This window comes from Malaclemys terrapin, chromosome 10 (assembly GCF_027887155.1).
Source record: "Malaclemys terrapin pileata isolate rMalTer1 chromosome 10, rMalTer1.hap1, whole genome shotgun sequence".
Lineage (NCBI taxonomy): Eukaryota > Metazoa > Chordata > Testudines > Emydidae > Malaclemys > Malaclemys terrapin.
In genome coordinates this window covers 12,976,542-13,000,287 of record NC_071514.1, presented here as the reverse complement: position 1 = coordinate 13,000,287, position 23,746 = coordinate 12,976,542, and the positions used below count along the sequence as shown (strand labels likewise).

At 44.1% G+C, this 23,746-nt stretch overlaps 1 protein-coding gene across 6 annotated transcripts in view; it reads right to left on the bottom strand.

Annotated features, from left to right (window-relative positions):
- AKAP13 (A-kinase anchoring protein 13) overlaps positions 1–23,746 on the bottom strand; it is a 338,427-nt gene that overhangs the window by 308,295 nt on the left and 6,386 nt on the right. For 3 of the 6 annotated variants that reach the window (XM_054041161.1, XM_054041160.1, XM_054041155.1), the window contains exon 2: positions 3,845–3,901. The exons of 1 other annotated variant lie outside the window; for it this stretch is intronic. In XM_054041161.1, coding sequence (XP_053897136.1) covers positions 3,845–3,861 — 17 coding nt within the window. In that variant the 5' untranslated portion in view covers positions 3,862–3,901. Of the gene's footprint in view, positions 1–3,844; positions 3,902–7,115; positions 7,163–23,746 lie in introns of those variants that run through there. 2 more of the 6 variants (XM_054041152.1, XM_054041156.1) reach the window with 2 other exon arrangements.

Genomic DNA, 23,746 nt, shown 5'->3' with positions numbered 1-23,746 from the left:
CTAAATAGCAGTCTTGAGACACCTGAAAAACAACCTCCAGAGTCCAAGGAAGCTCAAAATATGTGGGCAACCAGCACAGTAGGTTTGGGAGAGAGGAGGCCTGCCCTAGAGGTACCCAGAAACCCACGAAGAGCCTGCTGCAGACTCTTAAAGTACAATGCAACAAGACAAGAATGTCCATCCTCATCCTTCAGCCTGCACCTTAAAGCTGGGCGTTAGCCCAGGGCGTCTGTATTAGGCAGCCTGAAAAATTTTAGTTTAGGAGAGAGAAAACATACAAGAGAATAGAAGGTCCACAGAGGGAAAATCCTCTTCCATTCTATAGGCTTGTCTGTTTGACATGGGAGAACTCAGTAAAGGAGGATTTAACATGGGTAATCTGATGAGCAGAAACATTCTTGAATAGTCTTGGGCTAAACCACACCCTGGGAGAGGAACTAAGCATACAACAACCATAGCAGATTTAAAACAAGGACCTTCAGCAAAGCACCATGACAAATGTGAATTAAAAGAAAGGAGTAATGGCCCTTCAGAAAGGGTAGGGCTTTATCAGGGTTCCACTGTACAAAAACAGAGACAATCTAATAGTCCATTAAACCTGTTACAAATAATTATTAAATCAAAGGAGGAAAAAACAATGTCAGCTTTGTGTGTGTTTCATTGTTGAATAATGACAGTGTTTACCTTTCTAGTGTAAAGCATTACCGCTCTGGATCCAACTTAAAGGCAGAGCAGATAATTAAATCTGTCATGTCTTTCCCTCTTAACTACCAGTGTCTGGGTTATTTATTAACCAGGCCTGCGTATATTCATAGATTTGACTTGCTGTCTAATATATGTAGCTACAAGGCTCTGCTTCCCCACTACATTTAGAATGGCTGCCTGGGCACTTTATGCGATCTTCCTTTATTAATTCGCGCGGTGTTTTTTCCCTCTGGACCCACTAAAACGTCAATTCAGCCTGAGGGCTGTGATTTAGTCAGAGCTCAGGAACTAAGCAGAGCCAGGACAGGTCAATAACTCAGATGAGAGCACAAAGGAAAGCCCAGTAGTACACTGCAGATGTGTTGCAATGGCTCCGTAGGTGTCGCTCTTCTCTCTAGCTGTGTCGACACGAGCATTCTGTTATCTGACATCCCAATTTGGAACTACCACGGAGTGATAGCACAGCGCTAGCACACACTGTGTGAAATAGGAATCTTCCCTCCTAGGAAGGGGATAGTCAGAACTGGTTACATCCTCTCTTACTCTGTCTAAGAGTAAAGCTTGGGCTTGGAGTTTGTCAGCCATAAGAGCGGAGGTCAGAACTTGTTTCCTTCTATATTCCTGCTATTTAGGGCTGTACTTGACTGGATGGAGAAGCTGGGCTTGCTCCTAGGGGAGGAAGATTACAGCAAACAAGCAGACTGGCTTTTTCACAAGTGAGCCTATGGAAGGGGGAGGGATGTCTTTTCTTCCAGATCTCCTGGAAAATAGAGTTAAAGGATATTTCCAAAGCTGCCTGGGTGCTCTAAAGTACTAGGGGTCAGTGTTTTAATGACATTCCCTGCACCTGGCACCTCCCACGCCCACAATGAACTCAGAGGACTCAACAAACTAGAACAAAGGATCCAGAATACCAGCACATAGGACACGGGGCTCATTTAGGCTATCATTCAGGCTGTTCATAGCCAGGAGGTATCTGGAGAGACTCCTGTGGACCGGTTTTGGAAACTTCCATTTACAGGTCTCTGTCAAGACAGCTGTTCTAGATGAGTAAGATGCAGAGGATGCTAATGTATCCAAGCCTAAGGGTGGTTCTTAGAGAACTCCTCTGCCCTGTGGTCTATCAGGTCCTCTAGAGAGGAATCAGAGTATAGAAAGAGGCTGCTACTGAGTTCACTTTGGGATAAGAGAACCACAACTCTTTGAGGCAGTCTTCTAGCCTGTATGCAGGTTTCTGGGTAAGATAAGAACCACACTGTGCATGGAACAATTTGAGTCAGCACCTTGGAAAGAGAGAGGTGGACAGGGAGAATGAGCTAAGAGGGACCTCTTTGCAGAAAGTCAGGAAACCCCATAACTTTGCCTAAAGCAGAGATGAAATTAAGCCAGCACAGTCGGGTACGGCGTACCAGCAAGGGCCGGTGCGTCATGCCGGACTGGACCGTCTTCTCCATCAGTGACTTAAAGGGCACAGGGCTCCAGCCGCTGTGGAGAGCCCAGGGCTCTTTAAATCACCGCAGGAGCTCCGGCAGTCTGGTAGCTCTGGGGTGATTTAAAGGCCCTGGGGCTCCCAGCCACAGCCAGAGCCCTGGGGCCTTTACATCATGAAAGGCTCCGCCTCTTCCAGTTGAGGCCACTCCCCCACTCAGGACTCCGGCGCACCGGTAAGTCCTTTAAGTTACTTTCACCCCTGCCCTCGAGTCTTGTCTGGTTTGATTTTTAAGACCACATATGTGAGGAGTCACTAGACCCACTTCCCAGGCATTATTCTCTGCAGAGGAAAATAGAGCTGGGGAGGCAGCAGACTGGAGCACAGTAGTGGTTTGTTCTACACTTGGGTCCACCTGACTCTCCCCAAGTCCATGGCCTCAAGAGTCAGAAGGGCCTTGGAGGAAAAGACTCAGCAAACCAATGGGGAACACAAAGAAGTCCTTAGAGAGGACCAAAGATGGTGGCTGCAGAAGCAAGGATGGGGAGAGAAAAACCTCTCAGCCACTTTAAAGGGAAAAAAAGAAAAGTCATGGGTCTATCTAGGTATTTATGTAGCACTCACCACTGCACTATCTGAGCACTTAAAGACATGAATATGCAAAACTTATGCAATTTTTTCCAATCTCTGCAAGCGCTTGTCTAAGATTTAAAACCAGCCCCTCTTGCATCCTAAGTGAGACCCTGGGGCAACAAGGCACCCTGCATGTTTGGCAGCCTGGCACTCTCTTCATCATAAAGACCAGAAACGTACAATGTGTTGCAGGTCAGTCCTGAGGTACATTGGCAGAGCTGTGTACTGGAAGCCCTCCTGCCTATACAGTGGGCATTGCAGTAATGGACCGCCATGTTTGGCTCATGTTAATAAGCCTTTGTCACTTAATAGCAGGAAAACAGAATTTGCCCAGAAAATTAGAAAAACTAGACAGCTGTAACCCTGAATTCTGATTGAAATCAACCACGAGCACCCATAAAAAACAAGAACAGGGACAGCGTCTTCATTGTTCAACAGGGATATGATGTGAAATACAGCAGTTTGCATTGTCAGAGGGTACACTGGAATTTTATTTTTTTCTGTTTGAATCCAAAGATTCAAACCTAAATTGCTGAGCTTTGCTGAACTTTGGATCAAAACGATTCAAACTTGTCAAGTTTCAGATGATTTGTCCTCAACACCGAACATTCCTTCCTGGAGAAGAAAAGTGGTTCACCTGAAAAAGTGGCCCAAATACGCAAATCTTGGTAAATTAGGGCTGAGCTTTCACAATGAAAATCAGGTCACTATCCCATCCTATCCCCATCATTACCACCTCCCACCTCAGAAGTCTAGCAGATCTCCAATCAGTGATCCCTTTGTAAACAGCTATCGTGGTTAGCTGAAAGATATAAAACTCACTATTCTGCAATTGGATCCTTTTTAGTTGATTATATAAAGAACATTTTCCAGAAAAGTGAGAAATTAAAAGATCACTCCCCTAAATCGTACTACAGGCATTATCCTACTTATGTTTAATACACATCTCTAGACTTATTTAGCCACAGCTTACCAGAACAGCCAGCTGGCAGCTTACCAGTTACAATAAAACATACCATAAAAGTAAAACATGGAACTTGAACCTGTAAATACAAAAAATAATCTTGCTTCACTTACCTAAACAAAGTTCTCATCAGAGACACCAATTTTCTGATATTAAAATCTGAGAGAGACCTGAAAGAGACCAAAAAAGTGCCACAAATGAACAAACCATTTTAATTTCACATACCCAAAAATGACAAAACAAAAAGGTCAACATCTTTAAAAAACCCAAATCACTCCATTATGATACGTTTGAAGCAGACCAAGTAGTGCAGGGGTCGGCAACCTCTGGCACGTGGCTCGCCAGGGTAAGAACCCTGGCGGGCCGGGCCAGTTTATTTACCTGCTGACGCGGCAGGTTCAGCCGATTGCGGCCCCCACTGGATGCAGTTCGCCGTCCCAGGCCAATGGGGCGCCAGGAAGCCATGGCCAGCACATCGCTCCCCCATGCCGCTTCCCGACGCCTCATTGGCCTGGAACGGCGAACCGCAGCCAGTGGGGGCCGCGATCGGCCGAACCTGCTGCGTCAGCAGGTAAATAAATTGGCCCGGCCCGCCAGGGTTCTTACCCTAGTGAGCTGTGTGCCAGAGGTTGCTGACCCCTGAAGAAGTGGAAAGGACACTATTCAGAAAGCCGGCATGTCAGAAATGAAGGATCTGATCTTCCATTGCATTACACAAGTTTTGTACCAGTGCAAGCCCACAGAAGTCAATGGAATTTCGCTGGCGTAAAGCTAGCATGGCACAGTAGAGAACCAGGCCCAAAGCAGGTAGCTAAACTGTGTCACTGCCAAGTTCAGAATTTATTTAATCATTGGCGTCTTTCTTTTACAAGCCATCAGTGCTCAAGAGTGGAGAAAGGAGTAAACAGACAGCCGCCCAGCCTGGAGGGGGAGGGGAGGGAATTGAAACGGTCGGTCATTACAAATATCCAGACACTCCCAGAGTGAAATTCCAGCAGAAACATAGGAAGGCCCAACATTCGGTTCAGTATGTGAAACCTTGCAGTCTGTGGAACATATCACATGCATGTAACCATGTACATTTTTAGCATCCAAAAATGCAGTGGAGCTGTAGCAGGCATTAGGAAGGCAGCATTGGTGGCTGTATTAGCCCTTCCAAAATGGATATGGTGTAGATATAGATATAGAGATAGATAGAAAAAACGTCTGAGGCTTGTTAGGATTCACTATGAACAGCAAAAAGAAAGCAAATAAGCTAGATGAGATTGACTGTATTGGGCCACTAAATTGACAAGGGTATTTAAATAGTTAGTTGAAGAGGGAGAATTCTTTGTTCCCAGTATTAAAATTTGCACGGCTGGCCCTAGCTGAAGGACCATCATTCATTACTCTGGTATAGCTTAGTCAAGCTGATCTTCCTCTCAGACAGACAGTGCATTATCAGAAGTTCCTGCAATTCATTCTGCTTCCTGTTCGTTAGTGAAAGCCCCTTTTATAGCTGCTCTTTGAGAGGTTGTTAAACCAGGGGAAGACTTTAGGATATAGCAGATAAAGTACTTAGAATTATTCAGCAGAGGGCAAAAGGAAGTTACACTGGCTGGTTACAGCTGCGCCAAAACTCAGAGATAAGAATCTATTTATTTTCTTCTTAGCAGATAAGAGAACCAACAATATTGCAATCAAAACTAGAGCAGCAGTGGAAAAAATTATGCTATTTTAGTTGATATCTACATCTGGGATTTAGATTTAGTTTGCATTAGCCAACTGAATGTGTTTGACTGGTAATTTATGTACACATGCTCAGAGAGCAGGTGTGCTGGGAACATTATTAAGAATCAAATACAAAAATTAAACTGGGGGCTGGGGGGGCAACTCACCAACCCATACAGGACGACCCTTTCTGCTAAAGCTTCTCCAGATGAAGTCAGTTCATGAATAACTTTCAAGGTCAGAGCCTTTTTGCTATTTGACTTCGCTGGGAGCAGGACGCTGCTCTCAGTGTTACTTAATCTGTGTCAGGTATCAGCAATTCCAAGCAGTTATTTTGCAGATTTCCATATATTATTAAATGACTCTTCTCTATTCAAAAACCACCACCACAAGCCTGGGATAGTACTTGACTGTTCAGAAGGCCATGAAAAGCTTAACAGCATCTGGAAATACTAGAAGGACTCTGAAAAACTACCTCCCTCCCCTGGCCAAACAGCTTTTAAACAGGCTGTTTAAAAAAAGTAATAAACAAACAAACACTGAGGTTTGCCATCATAATATAGCTAAAAAAATTAACTAGATACAAATGCAAGCACTTTGCAGGCTTCCAAAATGGGGATTTGGGGAAAAGTACATTGTTCACCAAAAGTTAAGACTAATGACAAAAGATATGAAGGTAACGTCCACACCCAAGAAATCAGCTAATAAAAAAAAATTAAAAAGGCACGCAGGCACCACACTCAAACCAGATCTGCCACCCTCAATCACTGCTCCATCCATTCAGAACATCTTGGCAAATCCTGTTTGAGGTATTCCCTCAAACCACAGCGAGCAGAACAACCTCTGTGAGCAAAGGCAGCGGGACGTAGCCTAATGTTTTGGATTATGCAGACAGGAGCATTTTTCCTGTAAAGCATAAGGTGATGTTATTCCTCAGACAACTTTGCTGTCAGAGAAGACAGGCAAACAATGTCCACCTGTGAAAATGATGGGAGGGGATAAACCAATGCTCAGGTTACAACAGGCCCTAATAGGGATGAGCCCCAGGTCCTCACCTCAAAGGTGAGGATAAGTGCCAGAGAGGGAGAGTATCTCTCTCTGTTTACGGGGGTGGGGATGGAATTGCCTAGGTATGGCAGCTGAACTCACCATGTGGAATATGCCCAATTTATTACACAGGGTTATTTAGTTCAAAATGAGTCTTAGGGTATGTCCACACTGAACCCAGGTCTATGGGACCCAGGCTTGTGGACTCAGTATGTCCAAGCCTATGCGTGAGCAGCCACACTGTATTTAACCCTGGATTTACAATTGCTGGACACAAGCCTCACACCTGTGCTAACATGTCCGTACTGTACTAGACAGACCTTCTGATTCAGGTCTGAGGCTTGACCTGTGTCCACACAACAAAATGACTCTGCTTGAACTCAAGGCACAGCAGGACTCAGGCTCTGACCCACACCCCTCGCAGGGTCCTGGGATTCAGGTCCAGAGTACTTACTGACCTGAATCAGACCGAGTGAGGACGGAAAGGGGACTTAGGCTCAAACATGAGTCAGAGCCCAGGCTTAGTGTGTAGTGTACATATACTCTTAGAGGTCTTCAAGGGAGGCCCCTCTTCCTCAAGATATCAATAGGCCCCAGAGTAGACAGCCCCCATCAGTTCATACTGACCCTCTGCCTTTCTCCAGCATGAATAGCATCCTTCGCTCCCACGTGATCTGTGGCAGAGAGGTGACAGATTAACAAAAGAAGTGGCACAAGTGTAATAGCAGAGCTTGCCATTAACACATCTGCTCCTTCATACTGTCGTGATGAATACTATTTCAGAATAGTGACACCTATTAAAGCATGTAGCTACAAAACTACCAAACTGTCAATTTTCATACCAAAAGGAGATCAAATACACCCACACTTTAAAGTTACTATTAACAAAAGACTTTAGGATTTCTGTATTAACTGCAACGCAAACCTACAGCAACTTTCAAATTAATATAATTTCTGTAATTATATAAGCATTTATAAATGGGAGTCGGGATCTCTGCTACCAATGCATGTGTCCTTGGGCAAATCACCTAGGCCCAGTTTATTTTAACAGGTCCACTAACTTTGGTTGCCCAGCTTGAGACCCCTATGCGGATTTTCACCACATGCACCTGCAGCATCCACTGACTCCAGCAGGAGTTGCAGGTATCTGGTTTCAGTGGACATTTTTGGAAATGGTGGCTTTCATTTCTTTGTGCCTGAGTTGCCCCCACCTATTTTATATGAGGATAATAATGCTTACCTAGCTGCATGATGTCTTTGCAAGCCCACATATGAAAAGCCCCAAATACTGTTATACATGTATACAGTATACAGAAGTGATTAAGCATATTCCTTAATTTGCATCTTGGCACTATTAGAGCTGAATTTATCAAAACAAGTCAACGGGTGTTTCCTAGAATAGAAATGTTGTAATGGGATGACACGATGGAGCTTGTTTGTTCTGTACATTTTGTAAGCTAGTTGGTTCTGCCCTGTCAAAGTACAACCCTTGTTGCACCAATGTTTAATTAAAAACAATTAGGCAAGAACACCCAAATCTTCCAGTTTGTTCTCAGAGCTCAGAGAGCAACCCCGTAAGGTTATCCATGACAGCTGTGCAACCAGAGACATGCATTTTACCCCGTTAAAAGGAACAGCCCTATGAGTTCTCTAGCTCAACAAATAGCTTTGAGCTTGATGCAGAGTAAAATTCTATGCCCTATGTTATGCAGGTGGCCAGACAAGTTTATCAATTTATCATAATTGTCCTTCTGGCCTTAAAAGCGATGAGTTTGAGTTTAAACACATCAAGATTTATGCCTATTGTTCCACACCTGGATAGCACAAATCCTGCTCCATTTCCAAAGCTACCTTCTGTCCCAGTGATGGATACAAGAAGTCTCAATCAGAGAGAGCTTCAAGTGCTCTTTTGCATATCACTACCAGCACGTTCTGCTGGTTCACAGTTATTTCAGAGGTGCTGTTATTCTGAGAATAGAAATGTTGATGCTTTAGGGGAGCACTTGGTTCTTGTTCAGTTTGTTTTACAAGCCTGAATTGTGGAAAGTTTTAGAACGCCTACACACATCCTTTTCTTAGCTTCCATAACCTTAAAAAATCTAATATTTGGAATAACTGGTACTGAAAGAAGTGGAAGATATTTCAACAATAGTTTCTTGGTCACTAGATGAATTTGCTGCAGCACAATGGTTTAAATTATAAATTAATGGAGATATCCTATCTCCTAGAACTGGAAGGGACCTTGAAAGGTCATCGAGTCCAGCCCCCTGCCTTCACTAGCAGGACCAAGTACTGATTTTGCCCCAGATCCCTAAGTGGCCCCCTCAAGGACTGAACTCACAACCCTGGGTTTAGCAGGCCAATGCTCAAACCACTGAGCTATCCCTCCCCCCTTGTATTTGTTTGTATTTACAGATGCCACCAAATTTTCTGCATGCTTTGCAAGGACCACCAGTACATTATTGACTAATGTCACCGTCTCTCGCTATGATAATGTATTCATCCTACAGCATATAATGGTAACAAAGTTCCATTTGTTCAGAAAGTTTCCCACAAACCTGGACTCACTGGGAGATGTAATTTTAAAAAAAAAAATTGGAAACCAAAGTTCAAATTAAAAGGTGATTATTTAAACACACCGTGCTCTGAAATAGTCATAGCAATACCAAACAATGATTTTATGCCACGCCGGAAGAAGGTAAGGTAGAGTTACTAGCACAAAATAAGGTGAAGAGCAAGCGAAACAGTGTGCACAAGAGAGAAAAGTTCTGGAAGACCCAGAGTAATAATGTCTGTTCAACATATGCAATGCTTTTCAGCTCTGCTCCATCTTGAAACTGCTTATCTCGTACTTCAGCATAATTTTCTGCTACTGAGTCACACATTTTCCATCCTCGACTTTCTCAGTACTATCAGGGTTCATGCAATCTCCTGCTGCCTATATAAATCCACATTCAATATAAAAAAAAAATAATATTGCAAAGATCTCCAGATCTCCTACAGTTACTAAATACTGTTCAGCTTTTGAAGGCAAATTCATAGCAAACATCAGCAATACTACCAGGGTTTTGTGGGAGTTTTATACTGGATATGAAAGCCATCCTAAATTTTGGAAAGTCTGGAAGTCTGTCTAATACTAATACATGTTAGTATGTAATTATACAATGATATGATCTTCATCAAGGTTACAAAAGAACTTGCAAACTAAGGCCATGTCTGCATTTAAAACTTTTGCTGGTACAATAATGTTGGGTACGAGGGTCCCCCCACCCCATTTAGTTTGTTTTTAAGAAGAAACATTTTTATACTAGCAAAGCAGCTTCCAAAGCTTGTTTTTGCCGATAAAACTTCCTTTGCTTGGGTAGCTGGTTTAAGCAATACCGACAAAAGCACCACTTTGCCAGCATAAGCTGCGTCTATGCTAGGAAGGTATGGCTGTACCAGCAAACCTTCTCTAACAACAGATTAGACCTTCAGTTCTGCTCCTGCAAGGAGATACATGCAGGCTAAACTCTGTGCTGTGGTCATGCAGGGTCCTAGTGAAATAAAGGGAGCTGAGTAGGGGTTCACCTGTATGCATCTTCTTCCAGGACTTAGGCCTGAGTACTGAATTGCAATTACCTCTGGGGTGGAATGCAGCTCTTCTTTAACAGTGCACAGAAACACTATATAAAGGTTTAGATCAGGAAGTCAAGAAGAATCTTGACATCAGCTGCAACTCCAAACAGACTTCAGGGACACAGAATGCAGAAGGTTAGAAGTTAAAGTTACTGAAGTTACATCTTGAAAGACAGGAGAAAACCTACCAACTAGCAACATCACTGACATGTTACTTCTTCTCTCCCAATATAAAAAGAGGAGAGGAGAAGAGAGGAAGGGAAATCACAAAAACAGCTTTTATGAGAAGTGACCACATAATTCATTCAACAAATTCAGCTTCTTTTTCTGTTTGCAGGATGTCCTGGAGAAGATCAATTTCTTCAAATGTGTATTTGAGTCTTGTTTGACAAGTATGATTTTCTTTAAATGTATGCCGGGGTGGGCAAACTACAGCCCGCAGGCCACATCTGGCCCTCCAGCCCATTTAATCCGGTCCTCAAGCTCCCACCGGGGAGCTGGGTCGAGGGCCGCTCAGCGCACGGTGCCCCCCCCCCTCCAGCTCCTATGTTTAGGGGCAGATAGGGGGCACTGCCCCATCTGTAGTCGCTGCCCCCGCAGCTCCCATTGGCCGGGAACTGTGGCCAATGGGAGCTGCCGGGGCAGCCTGGCCACGCTGCCATGTAAGAGCTGAAGGAGGGACATGCCGCTGTTTCTGGGTAGGGTTACCATACGTCCGGATTTTCACAGACATGTCCGGCTTTTGGGGGCTCAAATCCCCGTCCGGGGGGAAATCCCCGAAAGCCGGGCATGTCCGGGGAAATCGGGAGGGAGGGCTCGGTGGTGCTCGGCTGGAGCCTCTTTGGCTGGGGTCGGGTCCGGTGCGGGACCGGGCCGGGGTCGCGGGGCTGGGGGCATGGTGCCGGGCCGGGCGCGCGGTGCCGGGCCAGGCGGGGAGCCGGGCCCGCGGGGCCGGGCGGGGAGCCGGGCCCGCGGGGCCGGGCGGGGAGCCGGGCCCGCGGGGCCGGGAGCCGCGGGGCCGGGAGCCGCGGGGCCGGGTCGCGGAGCCGGGAGCTGGTCCGGGGTCGCGGGGCCGGGGAGGCGGGGCCGGGAGGTGCGCCGGGTCTGGCCGGGAACTGGCAGTGCTGGGCGGGCCGGGGGTGCTGGGCTGGGGCCAGCACCCCAGGGCCCGAGCCGACCCAGGCTGGAGCCGCTGGGGGGCCAGCCTGGGCCGCGCCTCCTCCCCCCACACACCTCCTTACCTGCTTCAGGCTTCCCGCGAATCAAATGTTCGCGGGAAGCAGGGGAGGGGGCGGAGACTTTTGGGGAGGGGGCGGAGTTGGGGCGTGGGCGGGGCTGGGGGCGGGGCCAGGGCCCCGTGGAGTGTCCTCCATTTGGAGGCACAAAATATGGTAACCCTATTTCTGGGAGTTGCTTGAGGTAGGCACTGCCCGGAGCTTACACCCCTGCCACAGCCCTGATCCCCGTTCCGAACCCCTCAGTCCCAGCCTGGAGCACCCTCCTGCATCCCAAACCCCTTAGCCCCAGCCCCAGCCCAGAACCCACACCCCCATCCGAAGCCCTCATCCCCTCCCCCCCCCGACCCTCTCCCGCACCCTGAACTCCTCTTTTCTGGCCCCACCCCAGAGCCCGCACCACCAGAGACCTCACCCCCTCCGGAACCCCAACCCCAATTTCGTGAGCATTCATGGCCCGCCATACAATTTCCATACCCAAATGTGGCCCTCAGGCCAAAAAGTTTACCCACCCCTGATGTATACTGATCATGAATTTGAAATGTGAGTTGTGTTGCTTAGCACAGATAAAAGCCAAATCGTATTTTTTCTTCTTCCCTAATTAAATGAACATGAGTATTCTAGCATAAGCAAGTGCATGTGAAATTTTAAATTTATTGTTTTCATATAAAAGCATACAGAAGACTCTGAAATTTGCTTTCCATAAACAATCGTGCTAGTAAAACTCAATTATTCTAGCGTTCATGGGATGTGAATAAAAAAGGGGCCACAAAGGCTAGTAGAGTTCATTTAAGAATTCAAACAAATACTATCGAGAAATTGTTTGCATTATTCATCCAGCTCTAATATTACTGCATACTTCTAAAAACATCTTTGGATGGCAGCAGAGAAGATATGTTTAGTTGCAAAAAATGTATGACAGTGTCTCAAAGTAACTTATAATTACACCTGAAAATTATGTGTGTACACACACACACACACACACAGCTAAATGTTAGATTGCCAAGATACTACTATTGTTGACAGGATATCGCCTCCCTACAATCGTTGCTACACAGAGAGAATCACATTTTTCAAAAATATTTGAGAACTCCTTTTTTTATTCAATATTTACACAAGAACTACTTTAAAAAAACATCAAGGGTTGAAAGAAAAAAAATACACAAGGGAAGAAGTTAGCAAGGTTAGAAAAGACACTAGACATGCTCATATGCATGAGGGGGTGGCAAGCCAATTTCCCAGTCCATTTTCACCCTTTACTTTGGATACTTTTATACTGTGCATCTCAAACTTACATCATGCCTCTGAAGATTTTCTAGAACTGTATGCATGTTCCCATGTACATACTAACATCTCCCAAACTCAGACTAAGGAATGACTTCTTCGGGGGGGGGAGGGGGGGAAGGGAGAGAGAGAAAGAGAGGGGAAGTGAAGGATTCCTTAAAGATAAAAGCTTTAAAATGGAATCGTGATCAAAGTGCTGCTCTGCCTATCTCCTGCCTCTCACCCAGCTACCCTCCTAACCACTTCCTTTCTGCTGCATTATTTTCTGCTTCTTAGGCCTGGTACATCTTCACAGTTAATATATGCCAAGACCCCACTTTCAAAACACGGCCATTCCAGGATGCTTTCCAGTTATAATGATTACCTGCACCCCTCCATTTTTGTTTAGTACAGTCCATGCTGTACGAGTTTGTCCCGTGACGTAGGCTGTTAGACATTTGAGGCAAAGCCTTATTTATTTGTTTGGCAGCACTTCCCTCTATACAGTTCCACACTTGTGGAGCTATATAAATAAAAGGTAGGGGATGTCAGTTTCCCAGTAGATCAAGTATAGCCAGCTTTGGCAATGTTCATTTAACTTGAACAATACTTTGTATTTCATTTGCTTATTTCATCCAAGGAGCTCAAAGCACTTTACAAACATTAATGAATTAACACGCTCAGCATATGAACTGCAGGAACACACCAGCTGCTTTAACAGTACACAGCCAATACTCTACAAGAATGATTTTCGGCACTACAAGAGTTACAATGTGTTTTTGGAGGGGTGGGGAGTCAGAGGAAGCAGTCACAAATATGGCATTACTAATACTGAAAATCTAGCCTATTTACAACAGTGGGAAATTTACTCACGTAAAGATAGCAAGATTTGGCCTTAAAGCGAATACCAAGACAGCTGGCAGAAAAAGCTAGGTAAGGAAAACAATTTCCAAACTATTAAAGAGATGAACAATTTGAATTTTCTATCACTGCTATGGAAGTCAAGGTTGCGGAGAGTAGCTTCGTCGCTAGCACAGCTGCTGAAACCAGGTTTTTATTTTGCATTTAACCTACTGCTGTGGTTTCCTCCAAATACCTTACTCAACCCTCCTCCATTTACTTTTCTGTGACAAGTTTATTTTCTATACGTTTTGCTCTTATTTTCCTGACTGTTCTGCCATTAGAAAACCTGCCCTACTATACATGCACCCGTGGCAGGACATTGTGGCTGTTTGCAGACTTCCTGTTCACTCCGAAGTATAATATTATTACATTTCTGCCTGAGTAAGCTAGTACTCACCTGCTAAAAAGCTCAGAGCAAATGCTAGAAAAACAAATGACAGTGGGCACCCTTTTGTGCTACGCAAAATCATTAGTATTTCCTTCAGAATGACACAAGAGAAGGGGAAAAACAAAATTCTCTAAAGCTTGTTTCTTTGTCTGATGCAATGCATGTTTCTATAACATTAATTATTTTCTTCCTTGCGAATAAGCAAAATCATATTATTGTGAAGGAAATAAACTGAAAACAGAAAAAAATACAGACACCCAATCTCACAAATGCAGCTGAATCATTGTAATGTTTATTCTGAGTTAAAATGACTGCAATGTATGAAGTCTCCCCAGCTTGTTATTGGAAAACCTTTACAGCTTCTATTTGATCCCTCAGAAACTTGCCAGAGTTTTGGTTGAAAATTAAGGAAGCATGCACAAATAATTGCAGTAATTTTTGTTTCCCGGGTTTCAAAAAGAAACAATATTTCATTTCTTCTCAATTTTTTCCACAGAAGAGTTGTAATCAGAATTTTTGCTTTTGAAATTTTTCCATTTTTTTCCCCAGTTTTCCTTGTTCCTGGTCCCCTCGCGACTTGCCATTGAAAAGGAAGGCTGAGAGGGGGGGAAAGGAGAGAAAGGGACAAAGGAGAAGAAAAGATAAATTGTAAAAACTAAAAAAAAAATTATTGTCCCCATTTCATCAAAAACATGAAAAACAGAGAAAAAGACAAATTGTGGAAATTTCCAATTTAAATAAAAGCCATTTAAAATAAAATGCCATTTGCAAAATTTCAACCAGCTCTAACGTAGATTCCATCCTGCTTCTGTTGTTCCGAATAGTCTACTGACTTCGGAGTGAACAGTATTAGATACTGTGATGGCTAAAAACCTCTGAAGGTCAGGCTGCAAATCATCTCTCTCCATCACCGCTGTTCTTTAAGTTGTAAAATAGCTCATCTTCCCATGATGTATATATAGTTTTCTTTTAACTTTTATTTTGGTTAAAGTTGCCATAAAAAAAAAAAAAAAGCTATTAACCTATGTCTCCGACCCACCCTCACTAAAGAAAAAAGCAGAAAGCAAAATAATCATGGTGATTTCCTACTTTTCTTTGCACTAATTCCTAGACTTTTATCTCAACCCCCACCCCATTCAAAAAGTGAATTAGTGCCATAGAAATTCAGTTATTACCACTGCTCTACAGTCCTTTAAATGGGTAGATCCCCCTGCAATTGTTAAGTTTACCCTGTCAAAGCCTATTTACATAGTACAAATATGAGAGACAAGTTGTAATTATACCTTTGTCACACCAAGGCCAACTGGGGGATTCTGGTCTGAGAATGCAGTGAAAGTGAGAGACAGACTGGGAGAAGAGCCAGATTGTGTCAAGAGCAATAGATTAACACTCTGATTTATTAGCTCTTTAAGTCAGGTACTGCACTTTACACCCTTTATTCCCATAAAGGCACAGATCTTAGACTCATCAGAGAATGGTACCAGAACACGGTGTGCTTCAATGACTAGATGAACTTTCCTCATAACAAGAATCACATTCTTTTTAATACTGCCCTAAGACTTCTCAATTTTGATTTGTTTAAATGGATAGTAGTTAAAAGAAGAATGGGTCACTAGCACCTACAGCATATGAGGGGATCCTTTCTGAAGCCCTGTTTGTGTAGATCGGTAGGTACTTAAACCCAATGGCTGTGAGAGGGGAGGAAGCTGGAGAGGAATCACAGACAGACGTTTCAATTCAAGCACACTGCCAAGGACTCTGGAATGCTACAGTTCGCTATTTTTGTGTTATTTACATTTCTCGACATCTAGTAATAATCATGCCACAACCAGTTTAAAAAAGGAAAATAAGGAGAGAGAGAGAGAGAGTACTTATATGCAGTATTTTGCTGTTAAGGAGCGGAAAATAGCCTTCCTCATTCTGACTCCTAATCTTGAATTTGTTTAATTTTGCCTCTTTCTGGTCTGTTGAACTGGAGCCAGGGACACACTGAGTTGATGGGAGAATCAAGGTTAGAATTTAGCTGTCCCTGCTCCCAGTCAAACAGACCACAAAACTCCTTACCTGATATACAAGGATATCATGCTTCACCTTACCAATTCTGCTGTGAGTCAAAAACCCAAGACCCAAACACACCACAGTCTTGGATCTGGCCATGGTGTGCTTGGCCCATGACCCAAAGGGACAGGAGTGGGGAGCTGTCTGTGTACTCCCCCAATCCTGGGTCATGCCAGGCTCCATGTTGGCCACCAGTTTAAGTTACAGCAGTTGTAAAAGTAGCCCAGGGCACAGTTTCATCCACCAGGGAACACCGTGCACTCGGTCCATACTCCATTCTATCTTCAGCCTGCCATGATATGCTGTGCCACGCAGATGGGGAGAAAATAATAAGAGGGTGATGTAGGGCTTGACACACTAGCTTTATGCCTCCTTCCAATTCTGCCTCAGTGGCACAAAGTTGCCAATGGGAGGAGAAGGGAGGGGAGGAAGGGGACCTGGGTCAAGGATCCGGTCCATTATCTATTATGCTCATATTCTTAAAAGTCCTATGCTTCACGTACAGAAGTTACGGCCTTAATGTATATGACTGCAGGTGTCCCTCCTTAGCTCATTTTGTAACAGTGGCACACTTCCTTTGCTAAAGGAAACCCGCTAGACAGTGATTCTATTTATGGACATACTGCTACGAAAGTAGCCAAAGTTTCAAACTATTATTCATCAACATTCAAGTAGTTTTTGTTATTGTTCCACCTGCCCTGAAAGGAGTAGCCAATGAAGAAAATCAATCTATTTCCAAAGTGGAGGGTTTTTAAAAAAAAATAGTAAGTGAAGTTAGAGAACGAGCACAGGTTAGTAGTATCTGAAAATTATTACCACCTCCTGATAGCTGTTCAAGAGAACCAGGTAAAATGGGTTGCTGATTTCAGTCTAGTAAACAGGTGTTCAAACACAAGGAAACCAATCACAGCTACTATTACTAGCAGATTCAACAGAAACCAAGCAATGGATGGGCATGGAGAGCACCCCTAGAAGTGTTCTCTCTCCCCCAATCCTTACCCCCAGAGGTCAGGAGTCCCCTAAAGAAAGCGAGAAACCTTGCACTACACTTTTCTACGCTTCACCTGATTCAGAGAAGATTTCAGTTTCCAGTTTCTAGGCAGCATTCACCAGCTCCATTGTTTTCAAAAGAAACTTGATACAAAGCACATTAACTCATGTTGCTAATTAACTCAGGTGACTGATGAGTTTAATGTACTTCCCACAGGTACTCCAGCTAACATGAGATGTATGTATTTCCAAGTATTTTTTAATAGAGGCATCTTCATATTTAAATGCCAACTGTCTCACAAGCCTGTTTCTATAAATGCATGTTTTACTCGGAGGAAGCACCTCCGAGTAAGTGAATTTGAAATGCAAGAAGTTTTGCAAAGCTCTCACAAAGCTCAAGGACATTTGGAAGGGTAGTAATAGGTTTATAATGAACCTTAGTGTATCATCAGCAAAAACAAGTCTATTCTTAGATTTCCCCCTTTGGTGTTTCCCATAATCTTCCTTCTCTCCTATTCCCTTGGGAAAATAATTTCATGGCTATCAGAAATGGGGAGAACCTGTTCTTCTAAACAGATGGATGAAAAAATAAAATCTCACCAAAAAGAAAGTCACACACAAAACTAGTTAAACATTAGGGCTGTAACACAAACAAAAACCTCACAGGAAACATTACAAGTTAAAATCACATGAGCAAGCTTTTACTTTGATTGATTTCCTGGCTTTTGAAGCATTAGATACAGTACTTTATATGTGGGCAGGGGAGGTAAAAACAACTTATTTTCCTACACACAGTCCTATCGCAGAGTTTATGTAGATAGGTGAAAAAGAGCCAACACTTCAACAGCAAGGTCTGCTCCGATATTACACACATTCCTCAGCAGGCATGGGCACAAACCATTGAGTCAGACAACTGCATTCAGGCTCTCGCCCATCATGATAACAGACGGTATGTTTCCCGTGTGAAGTACTAAATTAGAGCCTTGAATCAAGCACAGAGTGACACACAGCTCCTTTCACCATATATGACCATACCACTCCTACCAAGATGACCCAGTGGACAAAAATCAGCTCATGGAGGAAGAACAGCTGGTTTAAACTGAACTAGAGCAAGCCATAAGTTACGCTAATAGGCAGAGAAGAACATTCTGAAAAGCTTGAACCCCTAGTGAAGTCTGTTTTGGCTGAAGAAATGCACCCACAATTAGTCAATTCAGTCTGCAGATTAGGAGCACTCTATGGAGTTGTTGCAAATGCTAAGCTGTCACATAGCAGCAACAGCTGAGGATAATGCTCTCTACCATCTCCAGCTGCCTAGAGACTCCATCCTATCCTTGACACATGATGACCGGGCCTCAGATACTCATGCCTTTGTCATTTCTCAGATAGACTAGAGCAATACAATAAACCTGGGCATGAAGCCTTCAGCCCTTAAGTATAACAGGTAAAGAAGGCTGCAGCACATCTCTTCAGCACATCAAGCCAGTCCTCCACTCCCTACACCAGCTTCCCACAGAATATTGAATCAAGTTCAAGGTCTTGGTCCTTATCTTCAAAGACACGCAATCCCCTATGCCCAGAATATCCAACACATTGACTAAAGCTCTAGGATGAATATTGTGATCAACAGCTATGCTCGTGGGGCACAAAAGAACTCTTCACAATAAAGTGAATGCTCATCTTGTGAGGGAGACACAGGGGCCGGTCCAAGACTGCAGAATGAACTGCCCCAGGAAGCCCATCACAAACCTCATCACCTTCTACTCCCAGGTGCTCTTCTTCAGCCTGTCTTCCCTAAAATACACATAACCACAGAGTCCCCACCACCACCTCCAAAAGAAGACTCTCCGCTGTACACACTTCTGCCCACGAAGACAGAACAAACTCCACTCGACACGTTAGTCACATCGCTAAATGAACTACTGGAAGGCACTGCGTTACTACAGAGATGAGCACAGTATAAGAACAGTAGCAAGAAGAACAGTGTTGAGCGCCGCTTTGATAGCATCCCTATCAGATCCAAATACATGGTCAAAGAGATGGTTCGGAGGAGCAGGGCATTCTACACAGCTTTGAGAGCATCCTGGGTCGGGGACAGCTCCATAGCTTAACTCTCAGTCACAGAATACCTAGACTCCTCAGACTCACAGGATCAAATCACAACAGGGCCCACTCAAGTTCTTTCAAGGTAGGTAAGTGGAGTATCATAAAATCATAGAACTGTAGGACTGGAAAGGACCTCAAGAGAACATCTAGTTCAGTCTCCTGCACTCACGGCAGGACTAAGTATCATCTGGACCAGTGGTTCTCAAAGCTTGTCCGCCACTTGTTCAGGGAAAGCCCCTGGCAGGCCGGGCCGGTTTATTTACCGGCCACGTCCGCAGGTTCACCGCTCCTAGCCAGTGGGGGCTGCGGGAAGCAGTGGCCAGTACGTCCCTCTGCCTGCGCCGCTTCCTGCAGCCCCCATTGACCTGGAGCGGTGAACCGCGGCCAATGGGAACCGCAATCAGCTGAACCTGTGGACGCGGCCGGTAAAAAACCGGCCCGGCCCGCCAGGGGCTTTCCCTGAACAAGCGGCAGACTGGCTTTGAGAACCACTGATCTAGACCATCCCCGACAGGTGTTTGTCTAACCTGCTCTTAAAAATCTCCAGTGATGGAGTTTCCACAACCTCCCTAGGCAATTTATTACAGTGCTTAACCACCCTGACAAGAAGTTTGTCCTAATGCCCAACCTAAACCACCATTGCTACAATTTAAGTCCATCACACTGAGCGAGTGTTTTTCAGGGACATCAAAAGAATCAAGAACATTAAAGAGCTACAAGTATTCTTCATAAGCATAGGAGATTCTGTCAGGGGATATGGCCAAGATTTCTGTTCCCATTGTTGTGCAGCATGCAGTGGGCTAGTTATTATTTTATATTGTTTGTATTGCCATAGCAACTAGGAGCCCCAGTCATGGACCAGCACAATGGTTGTTTCCTGCCCTGCAAGCAAGAGAAAAATAGTTTGTAAAGCACTTGGGGATCCCCTTTGAGACGAAGAGTCCCATGTTATCTCTGTGTATGAACTATCTGCTGGTTAGCCTCCAGGCTAACCCATTCAATCGAAAATCCTCTATTTCATTTCCAAATCATTTTTGAAAGGATACAACCCCAAAATTTGACTATGCTTTCTAGTGATTAGCAACCCATTCACTGATTATGTTCTCTCTGGTACTGTGGTGGCCAGGCTCAGATTGTGTATCAATCTGTTTGTCCAGCCCTGTATTAAAACCTCCTTCCTTGCTACCCACTGAGATATTCTGAGAGATGCATTTCACCTGCTTTCTCAGGCTACCATTCAGAGGCCTAATGTCTTGTTTTAATATTGGTGCAAATTAATCCACCCTGGAACAGAATCTCCCTTCCCAGGACATTTCATTTGTCCTCATCAGGTTGCACCTCAATACTGCTACCCCAAGGCTATTAGGAGTCATGGTGAACATGTCCCATTAAAAGTCATCCTTTATTTGTTATTTCGACATCTACCCCCTCTTTATTCAAGAGTGCCCCATGCAGAATTCCCAGAGTTAGTTGGACATCTACACTACTTCACTCCAACTTATCACCAAAAACCTTTCAGGAACTGGGCTGCCTTTGGTTCCCACCGATGGATGACCCAATCCCATCAAGAGTTTGACAACACAGAGGAAACCATAAAATTATGCTGATGTGGCCTGCATTATCTAATATAGAAAGTTCACCCAGTGTCTAAAGGGACCTAAAGCAGATTTTTTTTCCTATCCCCTCAATACTGCAGAGCCACACACACAGATTGCATGTAGGCATGTCTATAAACTCAGAAGAAAGGAGGGAAGTTGGGTTGACAGCTAGTCTCCCTTTGAGGAAGTTTAGGCTACTTCAATGGGTTTTCCATTGTTTATGTCTGCTCTGTGGTGGGGGAAATGCTCTGGACATTCAGACACTTTTTTCCTAACCCAGAATGTTTGAACTACACCTCTACCTCGATATAACGCTGTCCTTGGGAGCCAAAAAATCTTACCACGTTATAGGTGAAACCGCGTTATATCGAACTTGCTTTGATCTACCCAAGTGCGCAGCCCCACCCCCACAGCACTGCTTTACCCCGTTATATTCGAATTCGCGTTATATCGGGTCGCGTTATATTGGGGTAGAGGTGTACATGGTACAAGTTAAAAAGTCTACACGTAGGCTACACAATGACTGCTGATGGTAATTCCTAATCCCTTTTGTTCAAAGTACTAGAAGTCCCTCAGTCCAGCCTTTCACAGAACATCAGAACCTCTCGGGTATGTCTCTAATGAGGCATCGTTGAAAGCCACTTAGGTTGTAAAAAACACTATCCAGTGATACAGGCAATGGGTCAGACTGGGCAATAAAACAAGACTTTCACAGTGCAGAATCACAGCAGAATCATCAATTAATAGTTTTAGGGTAAGAATAATTCTCTGCCCCCTGCAAAAGCTCTGAATTCCCTTTTAATTCCCTGCTCTCCCACAAAAGCACTTCTCCCCTTGACCATCACCATCCAAACATTGGTTATCCCAACCACAAGTATGTATTTCCTGAGGTTTCAGCATCCCAGAGGCAATTCGAAAGGAAAGTAAGGTCATAGTGAGCAGTCCTTCCCCTTCATTAAGCCTACATTTCCTGCAACCCCCACACACAATTCTGTTTTCCTTAATAGTAACTACAGCCCCAAAATTTACCCTAATGTTGAGAAGACAGACAAATGCTCGGAATACAGGGGGAAGCTGAATATTATGGTACGTGTGATGCTTTCATCTACAGAACCAGACTCACTTTCAGACTAGTGCTTCAAGTACTAAGATGCATCCCAAACATGGTCCCTTTACCTTATTCACAGTTTAGAATGAGTGTGCAATCAGTTAAACCAGTTTTTCCCAAACTTGGGACGCCGCTTGTGTAGGGAAAGCCCCTATCGGGCCGGGCCGGTTTGTTTACCTGCCGCGTCTGCAGGTTTGGCCAATCGTGGCTCCCACTGGCCGCGGTTCGCTTCTCCAGGCCATGGGAGCTGCTGGAAGCGGCGGCCAGTACCTCCCTCGGCCCTCGCCGCTTCCTGCGGCTCCCATTTGTCTGGAGAAGCGAACTGCAGCCAGTGGGAGCCGCGATTGGCCAGACCTGCGGACAGGGCACGTAAACAAACTGGCCCAGCCGGCCAGGGGCTTTCCCTACACAAGCAGCATCCCAAGTTTGGGAAACATGGAGTTAAACCATTACCAGACAAAATGATCCTTCTCATAAGGATCATAGCAACATTTTACCACTCTCTAAAGACTCCCCATGCTCCCAATTCTACTAGACATCCCTAAATTCACAAGAATAATGGCAAGAATAAGAACAAGCCTGTCAGCACCTTTGCCATCAGGTGCATGGTAGCCCTAGAAGGAGGAAAGGTTGAATCCATTTTTTGTATTTTGAAGACAAGGGATTGTTTAAAAGAGCTCTGGTATAGCACAATACTTTCTTGTTAGTCAGAGATTTACTAATGAGAACACTGAGTTTTATACACCAGTTACACCACTGGATGCTGTGCTACACTGAATGACAGAAGAGACATTTACCTCCTGACTAATTTTGACAAAAGCTTTGGATGAGGTTATGAAGTGTGCAATAGCTTTTAAAAATGCTTAGTGTTTTGAACTGCAATAGGCCTGCCTGATAAAAGCATGTAGCTACATGCACAACTCCAATGTGGGCACACTGAGAATTCACTGGTAGAATTCACTGGCATAAGACTTTAAATATCACAATCCCTCGTGCTGTATTCTAAAAGGACCACAACATATCAACCCTATAAAGAATGGGTCATATCAAAATTCCCCTCCTTCTCTACATCTAAACGATCGTCTATGTTCTCTCCCCCTCAAAGAGGAATTAATAACATGACTAAGTACTTTAAGAGAAAATCTCTAATTCCCACCAATACTGGAGAAAGGTTGAGTGGAATTTGGCCTTGCAACAAGCTACTCTCTATATAAAGTACTCACGTTGCAAACTTTACATATTCTCTATAAGATGGGTTTAGAAATCAAACATACATTTGGAAAAATTTTATGCCAAAAATTACTGCTCTAAGGCTGATGCAATTTAACATCTTCCACAAACTTGACTGGCCACCAAATCAAGGTCCAGGAGACAGGCTAATGAAGATCAGAAGCAGTCAGTAGCTACAGGCGTATGTTTTGGCAAGCACCAAACAAAGAATTTTTCTTATTCTATTATTACATTTATGTTGTAGAAATGAATTCACAAATGCTTGAAAATTAAAATGCAGATTGATGCCAGTTACATGTTCCTAAGCAGATCCGTTTAAATTAAATGGACTCTAGGGTGACCAGATGTCCCAATTGTATAGGGGCAGTCCCGATTTGGGGGGCTTTTTCTTATATAGACACCTATTATCCCCCACCGCTGTCCCGATTTTTTAAACTTGCTGTCTGGTCACCCTAATGGACTCACAAAGAACAACTGAAATGGATCTCTCTGGTTGGTTCAGTCCTGAAATTCCTACTGATGTGAGTAATCCCTCATCATTCAATAAGTTCCATGCAAATCAATGGGAAAAGTCATGCAAAGATTAACCAGGTGAGAAAGTGTTGCAAGATAATTCACTAGGTCTGCTATTGCCAAGAGTTATTCTCTGACATTGGAAGGGCGGGAACATTTATTTGGGAAAGAATTTGTTACTAATGCGGTAACAACAGCATCACAGAAAAGTTATTTTTGGAATGAAAGGCAAGCTGACTAATTTTGAA